Genomic DNA, 16015 nt, shown 5'->3' with positions numbered 1-16015 from the left:
ACTCATTGGTATTAATGCAGGTGATTTTATGCACTTAGGATTTTACTGTATGTATTGTTGTCACTACTGGAGGTTGACCTCAGGGCCTCAGTCTCACTTGGCCTTTTCACTCAAGGCTAGTGCTCTATCACTTGAGCCACATCTCTACTTCTGGCTTTTTTGCTATATAACTGGAGTGACTCGGATTTGTCTGGCTGGTTGACTTTGAATCTCAGTCCTCAGATCTCAGCCTCCTGTGGAGCTAGGATTACAGGCGTGAGCCACCCAGGACCAGGCCTCTTGGAGTTTTCACAAAAGCCTCTATCTTGGACTCTTTGAGAGTTTACTTAGGAGGTAGCAAGTTATGGATCTCTTTTGAATTCTTTCACCTCAGAGCTTTCCTTTTCTTTTGTTGCTTTTTCTTTTTGTTTAATTTTATTGTGGAGGTGATGTACAGAGGGGGTATCAATAATGTGTCAGCGAGTATAGTTCTTCTTCTTGTTTTTGGGTCCGGTCGTGGGGCCTGAACTCTGGGCCTGGGCACTGTCTCTCAGCTCTTCAGCTCAAGGCTAGTGCTCTACCACTTGAGCCACAGCGCCACTTCCAGCTTTTTTCTTTTTGCTTATGTGGTGCTGAGGAATTGAACCTAGGGCCTCAGGCATGCAAGGAAAGCACACTACCACTGGGCCACCTTCCCAGCCCAAGTACAGTTCTTCTTAAACTTATTACTCCCCCCCTCATTTTTCTCCTACATTCTCTCCCCCCCACCACGTTGTACAGTTTGTTTCCTACATATTGACATATTGTCTTGTGAGTATTGCTGTTGCACTACTGTAGGTTTATTGTTGTTGTTGTTTTTTCCTGTTCTTGAATCTTAAACTCAGGGTCTGGGGATTGTCCGTGAGATTTTGTGCTCAAGGCTATTGCTCTACTACTTTGAGCCACAGCTCCATTTCTGGCTTTTTTAGTTTTTGTAGTTAATTGGAGATAAGTATCTCATAGATTTCCCTGCCCAGACTGGCTTTGCACCATGATCCTCAGATGTCAGCCTCCTGCGTAGCTAGGATGACAGATTGTGAGGCACCTATACCTGGCTTGCTGAATTTTGTGAAGATACACTACTTTTCATAGAACTTGGTATGTCTGGCACCACATTTCTTAACTATTCACTCTGCCTATATTACTTTTTTTTTCCTTTTCCTTTCTTTTCTTTTTTTGGTGGTCATGGGGCTTGAACTCCGGGCCTGCACAGTGTCCCTCAGCTCTTTAGCTCAAGGCTAGCTCTCTCTACCACCTGAGCCACAGAGCCATTTCTCTCTCTCTTTTTGAATGAAATTTCCACCATGAGTTCATTGATACTACTGATAGTATCACACATTTCTCTGAAATTCCACTCATTTCACATTATTATTTTTCCTTTCTAATTCTTTAGATTTGATGATCTCAAATGACCTATCTTCAAGTCTTCTGCCTGCTCCTGTGTGCAGGTGAACCCTCTAGTGCGTAAGCCCCCTGGTCACAATGACCACGCTCTAGGTGCTTATTTACTGGAGCGCTCATATGTCCTCACAAGCACCTGTTGAGTCTTCAATTTATAGAAGAGCAAAAAAGAGGCTGATTTGTAGGACTCTGGTGGCTCACATCTGTAATACCAGCTAGGTAAGAGGCTGGGAATCAAGGTTCTACATCAGCTCAGACAGATGGGAGACTTTTATCTCCAATTAACCAGCAAAAAACCTGGAAGTGAAGTTGTGACTCAAGTGATAGAATTCCAGCCTTGAGCAAAAAGCAAAGCAAGAGTGCAAGGCCCTGAGTTCAAACCCTCATTAATACACATATATGAAACTATAATCCCCAAAAGAGAAGTCCGTGAGAAACTATGAGAAGTGTTTCATAAAATAAGCACTCAGAGTACTCAGCTGAAGAAAAACTGTACTTAATATATACATGGCTGAAGAGGTTTTCTGAAGTATTATGTGATAGTTGCTATCATAACAAGTATCTTAAACCAGTGAACAAAAAGTTAGCCGATGGGGATGGTGCAAGAATCTGGGTTCAATCCCTAGCACCAGAATGAACAAATGAAAATCATATGAAAAAAATGGAGACTGTGGTTTCTATCGCCAGGTAGTGGTTCCCATTCCAGAAAGGCTGGTCGTGAGGCTTGAACTCTGGACCTGGGTGCTGTTCCTCAGCTAGCTCAAGGCTAGTGCCCTTCCACTTTGAGCCAAAGTGCCACTTCCAATTTCTGAGTGGTTAATTGGAGATAAGAGTCGCATAAGGATTTTTCTGCTCAGACCGGATTCGAACCTCTATCCTCAGATCTCAGCCTCCTGAGTAGCTTGGGTTATAGACATGAGCCACTGGTGCCAGACAAATTTTTCTACACAGGCTGGTTTTCAACCATGAACCTTCAGGTCTTCAGTTCCTGAGTAGCTAGTATAATAGGCATGGGCTACACGTACCTGGCTTATTAGTATCTTAAGGCATAGATAGCATCCATACTGAACACATTCACCTTATGTGTTCTGAGTAGAATAGTACGCAAGAGCACTTTCACCTCTATTTTATTTACTGTAACCCTCCAACACATCAACCATGTCACAAGTTGACTCTCATGGTTAAGGTATTGCCTAAGCTTGTCTTTTAAAGACAAGGAGAAATCAGCCAGGTGCTGGTGGCTCATGCCTTTAATCCTAGCTATTCAGGAGACTAAGATCTGAGGATCCCAGTTCAAAGCCAGCCTGGGCAGTAAAATCCATGAGACGCTTATCTCTTGTTGACCATCAGAAAACCAGGTTTGGGAAAGTGGGCAGGCCCTCAATTCAAGCCCCACAAATGACAAAAAAAAAAAAAAGTCTAGTTGCCGGTGGCTTTCACCTGACCTGTAATCCAAGCTCAGGAGGGTGAGATCTGAGGATCACAGTTCAAAGCCAGCCAAGGCAAGAAAATCTGTGAGACTCTGACATCCATGAGACTCTTATCTTCAATTAATCAAAGAAAAGTCCTGAAGTAGTGCTGTGGTTCAAGCAGTAGAGTGCTTGCCTTGTTCAAATGGAGCTTAGGAACAGCGCCCAGGCCCAGAGTTCATGACCCAGGACTGGCAGAATAATAATAATAAATAAAAAATCCTGTATTCAAATCAAAAGACAAAAGCACCTGACCTGTAAAGTCATAGTCATACAAGCACATCAAATTTAGAAAATGCGAAGACTTATGGTGTTCATCTGCAGATACTCCTTGTTTTAGTGGTGCTGGGGAATTAAACTCATGGCCTGATGAGTGCTGGGCAAGTGCTGCACCACAGGGAGCTGTCCTTGTAATGATGCTAACGAGGACACGTGAACTTGTCACCAGACTTTATCTTCAGCACATTTGAGGCCCAATGTAGCAACTGATGATCTTCTGAGTACCTACAGTGATTGGAAACATGTGACCTTTTTACCTAGTGTTTTGGGGACATGAGTAGACTTTCAGCTTATGAATTTGCACATACTGCTGCTGCAAGGAGAACAACTTTGTGACACTTAACAAAATTAGGATTTGCGGAGAATCTCAGGATACTCTACCTATATAGCGGATACTGTTTTTTTAATTTATTGGGCTGTGCCAGTTTCTGGATCCTTTTGGAGGGTTTGGTAAACAATGCAGCATGGGGAACTTTCCAAATTACGGACTCTCTCCCACAGCCGTAGCAATACTGAGCCCTGCAGGTGGTAGAAGAGAAAAGAAGTGAGTGAAACAAGCATTCATTCAAATAATTGTTACTGGTGCTGTTTTGCAGTGTTAGCCATTGAACCCAGGACCTTGGGCATACTTGGCAAGCTCTCTACCACTCAGCTACAACCCCAAACCCTTGGCTTTCTGAGAGAGGATTTTTCTATGTAGCTCAGGCTGGCTCTCCTGCCTGGTCCTCCTGTTTCAGCCTCCCAATTTCTGGGACTACATGTGTGTTACACCAGACTTTGCTAGCAGCATTATCCACTGCTAGGTGCAGAAACAATTCAATGTCCAATGATGAGGGGTTTAGAAAATGTTGCAGAACTATACAGTATATACTGAGCCATGAAAAGGAATGAAATTATGATACATGCTACAACATAGAAAAATCCTGTACAAGTAAAAGAAGCCAATCATAAAGCACAACCTATTGTATGATTCTATCTCTATGACATGCCCACAATAGGCAAATTCAGAAACGGGAAGTACATTAGTGACTGTGTAGGTACTGTAAGAGTCGACTAAGAGGAACATGAACTAGCTGCTAATAGGTTCAGTGTTTCTTTTGGGGAGACAAAATAGTTTGAAATTAGATTTTGTAATGCTTGTACCAAGATCTGTGAATGTATTACTAAACAGTGAACCATACATTTTAGATGAGTGAGTTGTATGAACATAGTTAATCTCAATAAGCCTGTGTTTAAAAAAAAAAAAAGAAAGCAAGTTGGGTGGCTCATGCCTATAATTCAAGCTACTCAGAAGGCTGAGATATGAGGATCATAGTTCAAACTCAGCCTCAATAAGAAAGTCTGTGAGACTCTATCTCCACTAAAATACCCAAAACAGTGGGAGTAGAGCTGTGGCTCAAGTGTTAGAGTACTAACCTTGAGCATAAATGCTTAAGGACAATGCTTTAGCCTGGAGTTCAAGCCCAGGACCACCACCACCACCACCACCACCACCACCACCACACACACACACACACACACACACACACACTATCTATCTATATACATATATATGTGTATATATACTGTAATATATAAAACAAAAATGGAAGGCAAGCTTTGAAAGATTTAAGTGATTAGAAATAGTGTAATTATGTCCTAAAACAAATTAAAAATAAGAATAGAAAACATCCAGGAACCTAACATCTAGTTAGGTAAAATTCACAATGTTTAGTACTCAAATGTACCAGCTAGACCAGGCACTTGTGGTTCAAGCCTGTGATTCTAGCTACTGAGGAGGCTGAGAATTGCATGTTAAAGCCAGCCTAGGCAGAAAAGTCCATGTGAAATTCATCTCCAGTTAACCACTCAAATACCGGAAGTGGCACTGTGGTTCAAGTTGTAAAGTACTTGCCTTGAGAACAAAGAGGCTCAGGGACAGCACCCAAGCCCGAGCACAAGCCCCACAACCAAAAAAAGAAAAAAGGTTACCAGCTGGATGTAGAGTTGTAGCTCAAGTAGTAAAATGTTAGCTTTGAGCACAAAAAGACTCAGAGACAGCTCTCAATCCCTGAGTTCAAGTCCCAGAACTGACAAAAAAAATTACCAGTATCAGAAGGATCATTCATTAGAAAGAGACCTAGAAATAATATTATAGATAAAAAATGTGAAAAAAGGGGCTTGAGAAGGTGGCTCAGTGGTAGAGCGCTTGCCTTGCAGGCATGAGGCCCTGGGTTCCATTCCTCAGCATCATGTAAACAAAAAAAGCTGGAAGTGGTGCTGTGGCTCAAGTGGTAGAGCACTTGCCTTAAGCTGAAGAGCTGAGGGACAGTGCTGAGACCCAGAGTTCAAGCCCCATGACCGACAAAAAAAAAAGTGAAAACAGCAATCATGCTGGGCTCTGGTGGTTCACACCTACAATCCTAACTACTCAGGAAACTGAGATCTGAGGATTAAAGTTCAAAGATGGATAGAAAAGTCCATAAGACTCTTATCTCTAAGCACCAAAGAGCCACAAGTGGAGCTATGGCTCAAGTGGTAGAGCCTTAAGTGAAAAAGCTAAGGGATAGTGCCTACGTTCTGAGTTCAAGTCCTAGTACCAGCACAAAAGAAAAAGCAGCAATCACAACTATATTCCACGTGTTCAGGAAGGTAGAGAAAACATTAAGGGTGTTAAGTAGAAAAAGACATGAAAATATCCCAATTGAGCTGGGCACCTGTGGCTCACGCCTAAATCCTAGCTACTCAGGAGGCTGGGATCTGAGGATCACAGTTTGAAACCAGCCTAGGCTGACAAGTCCATGAGAGTCTTATGTTCAATAAACTACACTATTGAGAAAAATCTGTAAGTGGAGCTGTGGCTCAAGTGGTAGAATACTGGCCTTGAGCAAAAGAAACTTAGGGACAGCCCCAGGTCCTGAGAACACACACACACACACACACACACACACACACACACACACACACACACACACACACACACACACACACACACACACACACACACCAGTCCTGGGGCAATAACCTCAAGATCTTTATAGGTGCTCATGCTTGGTGCTCTACCACTTGAGCCATTCCTCTATCAATCAGTTGAACTTCTAGAAATGCAATGTATGAGATGAAAAAGATACATGGTTGAGATGAGTGTTATTTCAGGGTACTGGATATTAGTAGAGTGTTTGCCTAGTGTACATGAAGATCTGGGTTCAATCACCAGCACTAGAAAAACAAATGCAAGATAAATAATATATCTTACATTGCAGAAGAAGAGAGAAACAGGATAGAAGAAAAAGAAAAAAACCTCAGGTTCTCTTTACAACATCTTTGTTTTTTTAAACCTCATTGGCAAAGCCTAAGAAATATACAATCCTACAAGGTTAAATTTTAGATATTGCTCTGGATAAACTGGAAATATATATAGATCTTCTAATCCTTAATATATTTTGTCTGCAGATGGAAGGATCTGTGGGTCTCAGAAAAAAGCCCTGGGTTCTGTGTTCATTTTCCCTAAGGCGTTTGGGCAAGATGACAGGTAGGCACTAACCTGTTGGGTACATAACGGAGGGAAGCTTTCCTGGGCTGAGCAAGATTCTCAAGTCTCTCTGTTAGCTGAGCCTTCAAAGCATGCTTAGAAATAGGACGGATGGGATCTTGATTTCCCCAAAGCACACATCTTTTAAGACATAGAAATAAAATAGTAAAAAGAAAATCCACTGCAAATGAGTATCTTAGAAATGGCTCTTGATGATTTTATAATTTCCAGGCACCAGAAAGAGACAAACTAAGATAGAAATAAGACTCTTATCGATCTTGAAAAGTGGGGACCATTTAGGCATGATGGCTCATGCCTATATTTCTAATGTAGGGGCAAAATCAGGAGGATATTACAATTTAAGCCAGTCCCTTGAAAAAGTTTGAGAGACCCCCATCTCAACCCATAGCCTGGGCATGGTAGTGCACACTTGCCATCCCATAAATAGAAAAATCACAGCACAGACTAGACCGGTCATAAATGCAAGAGCCTATTTGAAAACTCAAAGAGAAAGGACTAATGCATGACTCAAGTGGTAAAGCATTTACCTAGCAAGCACAAAGTCTTGAGTACTAGGGAAAAGAAAGTGGTAACAAAAAGGAACCTATTGTAGGGGTAAGATTATTATTGTTGTTTGGAATAACAGTAATTTAGTCAGGTTACATAAAACAGGCCTATTACCAACCTCTACTCTTCTCCCATTTTTGGATGAAACCCATTCTAGGCAGTCAGAAAATAAAACAGCAGTGTGTGAGTGTGTGTGTGTTTGTGTGTGTGTGTGTGTGTGTGTGTGTGTCTGTGTGTGTGTCTGTGTCTGTGTGTGTGTGCGCTCTGCAGCTTGAATTCAGGGCCTGGGCACTGGTGCTCAAGGACTTGAGCTCCACTTTTTGCTTCTTGGTAGTTAATTACAGATAAGAATTTCATGGACTTCCTGCTCTGAGGGCTTTGAACTCTGTTCCTTAGATCTAAGCCTCCAGATTAGCTAGAACTCACTGGTGTGAGCCACCAGTGCCTGGCAAAAAGTAGTAATGGAATAATGTTAACAGCTACCATTGTGGAGTATTTTCTGCTAAGAGCATTGTAGGCATCAGCCCAGTTATTCACAAGCTCTGGGAAATAGGTGTGATTGCTGGGCATGGGGGAAGAAAAAAGGGCAAACTAGTGCAGGATTATTCAGCAGGGACTTCCTGGAAGAAAGCAAATGGTTCAGGCCAGGGGAATGAAGGCTAGTCCATGTTGGGGGTATTATGCGAAACAGAACATTCATCTTAAGCCAGGCACAGGTGGAAGAAGTGAGAGGAATGCTGGAAGGTGACACTGCTAGAATGGGCAAGGAAGGCCCAGAATGCCCAGCAAGGAGCCTCCGTCTGCTGAGGTGGCACGTGATTAGTCTGGCCAACTCAATGACTTTGCCCTTTTAAAAGGAGCCCAGCTATTTTTATTTGTTTTTCAACTTTGTAATATCACTAGTTCCACTGGGCACTGGTAGCTCATGCCTATAATCCTAGCTAGTCAGGAGGCTGAGATCTGAGGATGATGGTTCAAAGTCAGCTTGATCTCAAATAAATCTGAGAGTATCTCACCTGCAACAAATCAGCAAGAAGCTGAGTCAGAGTGATGCAGTAGTAATAAATAGGTTTTGTGGGTAATGGGTGCAGACTCAAATCCCAGTTTTAGTACCTACAAGCTGGTCCACTAGGGTAAATTACTTAACTGTTATATCTTCTAAATTAATTCATTCCTTCGATTCTTCTATTGGTTTCAAATAGGGGAAAGAAAGGATTGTCCTAAGGTTTTTATAGCTACAGTGGTATCATTATGCATGTCTGCCAATGTGGCCCTCTCCTCACTCTATGTGTAGTTCCTGTCCATGAAGGAAAAGAGAATTCAGTGTGCATTATATTCTTAATGTTTAAAATCAGCCTTTGGCTAAATGCATTAATTCAAATATAAAAGTCATGTTTTAATCTTCCAACATAAGCAAATGAAAACAGTAACCTTTAAAAAAATCCAGTTTTTAGATAAAACTAATGTTGTGTGATATGTTAAATTTTTTCTAAGTATATTGGGTTCTTACATAGCAACAACAAGCCATTGATGTTTGAAATATGTGCAAGATGTACATAGAACTAAAAATCCCCGCTGAAAGGAATCAAAGTACAACCAAATAAAAATACAGACAACTGCAAAACGCAAAACTATAAAACATCTTATAGAAGAAAACTATTTTTAAAATACAGCCGGCTGTGGTGGTGCACACTGGTAATCAACAAGGAGGATAATGCAGGAGGATCATGAGTTCGAGATCAGCCTGGGCTACACCTTTTGCCTGGCGCTGGTAGCTTATGCCTGTAATCCTTAGCTTCTCAGGAGGCTGAGATCTGAGGATCATGGTTCAAAGCCAGCCCAGGCAGGAAAGTATGAGACTCCAATTATCCACTAGATAACTGGAAGTGGTGCTGTGTGGCTCAAGTGGTAGAGCACTCGTCTTGAAGAGCTGAGGTGCAGTGCCTAGGCCCAGAGTTCAAGCCCCACAACCAAAACAAAAAAAAAATTGACAATTGGTATATAGAGTCAATACCAACAGCATAGACCATACAAAGAAAAACTGTCAGTTGGTTTAGTAAAAAATAAAACACAGCAAAGAGAATGAAAAGACAAGTCTCAAACTGAACAGTATGTACAAAACATATATCCTATTAAAAACAAAATGTAACCAGCAGGCATTGGTGATTCACACCTGTAATCCTGGTTTCTTAGGAGACTGAGATCTGAGGATTGTGATTCAAAGCCAGCCTAAGCCAGAAAGTCCAGAGACTCTTAGCTCCAATTAATTACTAAAAAGCTGGCAGTGGAGCTATGGTTCAAATGGTAGAGCTCTAGCCTTGAGAAAAAAAAGCTCAGAGACAGTGCTTAGGCCCTGCGTTCAAGGCCTAGAACTGGCGCGCGCACACACACACACACACACACACACACACACACACACACACCACAGTATCCAAAATATATAAAGAAATTCAAACCACTCAAATTTTAATGATAAGAAAACAAATCACTCCATTAAAAATGGACAAAAGAGCTGGAAACCTTTCCAAAGAAAACAGAAAATAAGAACAAAATATATTTAATGTGATATCTTGAGGTTATTGCAGATTAAAACAATGAGATGCCACCACACATCTGTAAGAATGGGTAACATCCGCTGACAACACAAAAGGCAAGGATGTGGAGCAACTGGAACTCCCACCCTGCTAGTAAGAATGGAGGATAATTCAACACTTCCTTCCTAAATATGCTCCTAACATAGGACCCAGCAACTGTACTCACATCCTAGATATTTACTCAAATGAGGTTGAAAACGTGTCTACACAAATATACATGAATGTTTATAACAGCTTTATTCACAATTGCCAAATATTAGGAACAACCAAGCTGCCCTTCAAGAGGTGAATGGATAAACTGGTTCATCCATACAGTGGATCAATGGAACACGCACTAAAAAGGAAAGGGCAGTTGTTTCGTGAAAACATGGAGAAAACTTAAATGCCCATTACTAATTAAACAAGCCTCTCTGAAACCATACTATATGATTCAGACCATGTAACATTCTAGAAAAGGCAAAACTGTGCAGACTGGAAATAGGTTGGTGGGTACCAAGGCAGGAGGGAAGAAAGATAATCAATAGATGACACACAGGAGTTTTAGGGCAGGGAAGGTATTCTGTATAATACCACAAAAGTGAATCCATGAAGCAGGGTGCCAGTGGCTTATGCCTGTAATCCTATTCACAAGGCTGAGATCTGAGGATCATAATTAGAAGCCAGCCCCAGGCAGGAAAGTCCATGAGGCTAGCAAAAGCAAGCAATGTGGCTGAAGTGGTAAAGTACCAGGCCTTAAGCTGAAAGGCTAAGGAACAGCATCCTGACCTTGAGTTCAGGCTCCAGTATGGCATGCATGCATGCATGCACGCACGCGCACTCGCACACACACACACACACACACAAAGTGAATCCATTATATTATGTACTTGTGAAAACCCAGCAAACTATACAACACAAAAAGTGAACCTTAATACCAACTAAGGGCTTTTGAGGGCTTTTGGTTCTTCAACTACAACCACTGAACCAGACTATTGCAGTGTACTCAGAACTAGGGAAAGAATGGTAACCATGGGAACTACATTTTCTGCTCTTAAATATTCAGGCTTTCCTCAGGGGCCAGATAAGACTGAGTGTCCTATGGGCAGGCATGGAAGAATGGAGGCCCAAAGAACAGATAAGCTGTAGGCAAAGCTCAGGTCAACAGGAGCGGGTGTTACAGGATCTGTAGCAAGCATGGAATCACACATTGACGCAGTTATTCTGAGCTTTTCTGCTAATTAGAAGCATCTGGGAAGTTTTGGATGCTTCCAAAGCTGTACCCAGACCAATTATATCAGGGTTTCCGGGGATGGGATCCAGGCTTCATTAGTTAGCATCACTCCCCAGATGATGCTAATAATTCTGAATGAGGACTAGCCTGCCATGGTCTGAGCCAGCCAAGATGGCAATATTGACTAAGTAGATCCACACTAGTAGAGCTGGATGGATACACTTGGGATTCGGGGCTAATAGGCAGGTAGGAATAATACTTATCTACTTGATGTAACAAGTACAATCATAACAACAAGACCATATAAAATCATCTTACCGATCTGGAATTCCCCATTGTCTTTTAGGCCTAGAAAGAGCTTGGATTCTTTTTCTAGAAAAAGAACTAAAAAATATATCAGCTGGTTAATTTAAAAGAGTGGTTAAGAAATATGATTACATTAGATGACTCTTGCTCAAAGCATACTACAGGAAAAGGACAGTAGTGAATCTGAGGTAATCTACAGAGGGCCAGGCTAGAGGTGTGGCTCAAGTGGTAAAGCACCTGCCTAGCAAGCATGAGGTCCTAAGTTTGCACTCAAATACTGCAAAAAAGTAATAATTAATTGCTTAATTCGAATTCTGAAAGGTTCAAAGTGCCCCAAAATAATGTGGACCAAAGAGTTTCAGTTCTAAAATGATTGATATAATATTTAATGAAAGGAACATTAATACACAATAGGGCATATAGCCTGTTGTTTGGTTTTGAAAGTTTCTATTTTCTTTTGTTTCTCTGCAGTACTGAGGACTGAACTAAGGCCTCATGTTTGCTAGGCAAGCACTTTGCCCTTTAAGCCACATCTCTAAAAAAATGAACTGTGTTATGAAATTACTTTGTAGATGACTTTTGGCACTGGATTGTGAAGATCTTATACAGTTTCAGACAAAGTCTGGCTTTGATGAAGCTCTGAAAGGATGACATATACTTTAGCACCAATCAGTTTTCTCATGTTCTGCTCTGCTCTCTTGAACATTTCCTAGTCAAATTTTTCCTCTTTTCTTTTACCTGTGCTGGTCCTGGGGCTTGAACTCAGGGCCAGGGCTCTGTCTTGAGCCCACTTGAACTACCACTCTACTTCAGGATTTTTTTGTGTGATTAATTGGAGATAAGAATCTCACGTTCCTGCCCAGGTTGGCTTTGAACTGCAATTCCCAGATCTCAGCCTCCCAAGTAGCTGGGATTACAGGCCTAAGCACGGGTGCTCAGCTTTGGGACAGGAGTTTGCACTCTCCATGCACCCACTTCCCAGCTGCCTTTGTGGTAGTTTGGAGCCATGAACATAGTCATGTCCAACTTCAGCAGGGGTACTGGGGATCACCTGAGCAATGTGCTTAAGAGTTAGTGTTTCCCTTTCACCTTTCTCTTTCCCCGTCGCACTCACTGACCATGAATTAAAGTGCTACTTGGAAACCACATAGTCTAAATAACAGAGCTTCAAGGTAGAGGAAGACCAACCAGTTCACACCAAACTATAGCATGAGGGAGAAATCAACTTTCATTATGTTAAATCATTAGGAGCTTTGTATCTTATTTTTACTGCAGCATTGTCTATTTAATTCAGGCAAACACAGCTCCTATGTGATTCTAGCTTCTGTTGTAATTAGTTATGTACTTGGAGTTTGAGGAGCCTAATAATCATCAGGTTGGATCTTTTTTGTTTAGTTCTTCCCACCACATCTTAGAGCCAACTGAAAAACAGACAGAACAATTGGACAAATAGAATAAATATATTATCTCGCTATGGATAAAACTATATTGCAGTAGTATGCATCCCTGAATTGAAATTGTGCCCAGAATTGCAGGAGCCACCGGTCTCCCTTAGGGGCTAAGCCTCCTGTGTGTCAGAAAGATCACTATAGATAGGCAGATCCCAAAGACAGAGGACTCTGAAGGTCCAGTTCTGCCACATGTCCGTCAAATAGCTGTCCTGAGAAGCTTACTTGGGGTGAGGGAGTGGAGCAAGAGGCCCAGTGACGTAGTCAGTGCAAATGCTTTAGTGGTCAGGTGATGGAAAAAGCATTCTCCACACACCTGCCTGAGCTCCTTCACAGGCTTTAAACTCTTCATAGAAATAGCCGTGGCCCTCCTGCAGCACTTGCAGCCCCCGGTGTGAAGAGATGCTCTCTTAATGAAATGACACATGCACCAGGGAGCACCTCTAAGAAAGTGGGAGGAGCCAAGGGGGGGTCTTAATAGTCAGCAACTCCCAGGGTTTCACTTTCACAAAATGGAGCCATTTGCTCAGAAGAGCAAGCTAAAAATCCCTTCATCAGAATTGATTTCTGATGGTGTTGAATTAACAGTGTCACCCCCAGCTTTCAGTACTGACTTACTTCACATTTTATGGCCTTGTCTTAGCGGTGCCACCATACCACCAGCTGCTACCACCTTTACTGAGGACTGTAAAAGGAGGAGCACCTCAAGACTGAGATATGGCAGGCACTTTGATCTGACACCAGATCACTGGCATGAACCCTGTCCAGGAAGATCACCACAGCACAGTACTTCTGTTTCTGACCCTGGATTCCAGCTCAAGGTCAGTTTCTCCTGACACACAGCCTACTTCCAATTGACCCTCAAAACACCTGCCTGCCAACTGAGTGCGTAGTGGCACACAGATGAAATCTCAGCTATTTGGGAGGCAGAGGTGGGATGACTCCAGTTGGAGGCCAACCCGAGCAAAGTTAGTGGTGTTTTATTTAAAACTCGAACTAAAACCAAAAGGACTAGGGCTGTGTGACTCAGTGGTAGAACACTGGCAAGTACAAGACTGAGGGGGAAAAAAAAGAACTACCTACCATCCTACTTGCATTTGACAACTCAGTGCTAACAGACCTGTGCCCCTAATTATAAACGTCTTTATCTGGTCCTTTCTCTGTGTCTGTATCAGTTGTGTCTGCTTGTGCCTCTGTTTCAGCCATTTAAATCCTGTATCCTCTTTAATCTTTCTGAGTGAGTCTGTAGCACATATGATTTAATGTAAGTATGATATAATGCTAGTATGACAATGTGTGATAATCATCTGGTAAAAGCCATAGCAGGTGCCATAAATAATTCTAATTAAATTGACTTAAAACATTTTGAAGCAAACTTTGTATATGAGATGTTATTTCAGAAATCTCAAACCATAAAGAATGCATAGAAAATAGACTAAATGGATGACCATCTTAAAAACCTGTTCTTATATTAATAGAGTTGGCAGTTGTGTACAAAATTAAAACAGATCATTATGTGTTACCTTAAAAAGTTAAATTAAAAAGCTATCTAATTTCTAATTCCAGATGCAAAGAAAAGAAAGTCAACTATGTTGGACTCTGGCTATGTTAGACACAGGGCCTTGTGCTTGTGTGTGTGTGTGTGTGTGTGTGTGTATGAAGTAAAATGTGTGATCTGAGCCTGGCATCAGTGGCTCATGCCTGTAATCCTAGCTACTCAGGAGGCTGAGATCTGAGGATCATACTTCAAAGCCAGCCTGGACAGGAAAGGCCATGAACTCCTATCTCCAATTATCTACTAGAAAGCCAGAAGTGGCACTGTAGCTGAGTGGTAGAGCACTTACCTTGAGCTGAAGAGCTCAAGGACAGTACCCAGACCCAGAGTTCAAGCCCCATGGCTGACCAAAAAAAAAAATGTGTGATCTGAGAGTGAATATTAGTAATTAACACTAGGACTGAAGAACCCGCGATTGCCAAGAGCCACAAATACCAAATAAAACCAGGAGTACTTGGTGAATTAAAGCTGATCAAATTGACATAGCTTGTAAATGTATGGGTATTCAATGAATCCCAACATTTTGAAAAGACACAATCACGTCTGTGTTCATAGCATAGCTTGCTCACAACCTAACCAGGAGAATCTTCGGCTGTGAAAAGTTTGGCATCAGCTTTGCAATGGTATTGAGCAACCGTGGCATCACGCCCAGGCATCATGTGCACACAGTGAAGACACTGTCCGTTGCTAGACAGAACACCTCCATCCTTCTTCCCCACAAGAGCAGCCTTGCATGTGAGTAACTCCTGTTGCCTGGGCCACTCTCCAGGGAGGTGACTTGAAAGTGACTCAGAGGTGGAGAAAGCTATGCTTTCAGATAGGACCTCATGTATTAATCATTTATGATAACTTAGCTTCAGATTGCACCAAGATTCCCCTTACTACTGTCTTTTTACCAGAAAAATAATGGGGTTTCCTAGCTGTGGTATTTTATGCAAGACTACCAACCATGTAATCAGTACTACTGCAATTTGTAAACTGGGATGTTATTTCAATGGAATTAATTTCTCTAATATTTGCTAATTTTTTACCAATACCTCACATTTCCAACCTACATGTCTTAATTCATTTCTTTCCACTTTTGGTAGTACTGGGATTTGAATCAGGGCTTTATGCCTGCAAGGCACTCTACCATTAAGCCATGCGCCCCCCTCCCCACCAGCTTTATCTTAATCAGCACATGGGTTTCCTTTTTGTTTCAGGAATTGTGTTAACTAAACATCATGTTATGTTCCTGTGCAGAAACAAAAGAATGTAAAAGGTTTTAATTCTTTTTTTTTTGACGGTCATGGGGCTTGAACTCTGGGTCTGAGCGCTGTCCCTCAGCTCTTTAGCTCAAGCCAAGTGCTCTACCACTTGAGCTACAGCGCCACTTCCAGTTTTCTGGTGGTTTATTGGAGTTAAGAGTTTCACCGACTTTCTTGCCCAGGCTGGCTTTGAACCGAGATCCTCAGATCTCAGCCTCTTCAGTAACTAGGATTACAGGTGTGAGCCTCTGTGCCTGGCAAAGGTTTTAATTCTTTTTTTGGGGGGGGGGGATCCGGTCGTGGGGCCTGAACTCTGGGCCTGGGTGCTGTCCCTCAGCTCAAGGCTAGCGCTCTACCACTTGAGCCACAGTGCCACTTCTGGCTTTTTTCTTTTTGCTTATGTGGTGCTG

General features: G+C 42.0%; 1 protein-coding gene across 1 annotated transcript in view; it reads right to left on the bottom strand.

The window, feature by feature from the left end:
* Nucleotides 1-16015, bottom strand: part of Thegl (theg spermatid protein-like) — a 36267-nt gene that overhangs the window by 11316 nt on the left and 8936 nt on the right. The window contains exons 3-5 of the mRNA XM_013008927.1: nt 11368-11433; nt 6691-6819; nt 3549-3686 (exon numbers count right to left, since the gene is read on the bottom strand). Coding sequence (XP_012864381.1) covers nt 3549-3686; nt 6691-6819; nt 11368-11433 — 333 coding nt within the window. The remainder of the gene's footprint in view (nt 1-3548; nt 3687-6690; nt 6820-11367; nt 11434-16015) is intronic.

The sequence above is a fragment of the Dipodomys ordii genome, unplaced genomic scaffold, assembly GCF_000151885.1.
Source record: "Dipodomys ordii isolate 6190 unplaced genomic scaffold, Dord_2.0 Scaffold8, whole genome shotgun sequence".
NCBI lineage: Eukaryota > Metazoa > Chordata > Mammalia > Rodentia > Heteromyidae > Dipodomys > Dipodomys ordii.
The sequence above is the reverse complement of the archived record's forward strand: the minus strand, read 5'-3'. Positions and strand labels throughout refer to the sequence as shown.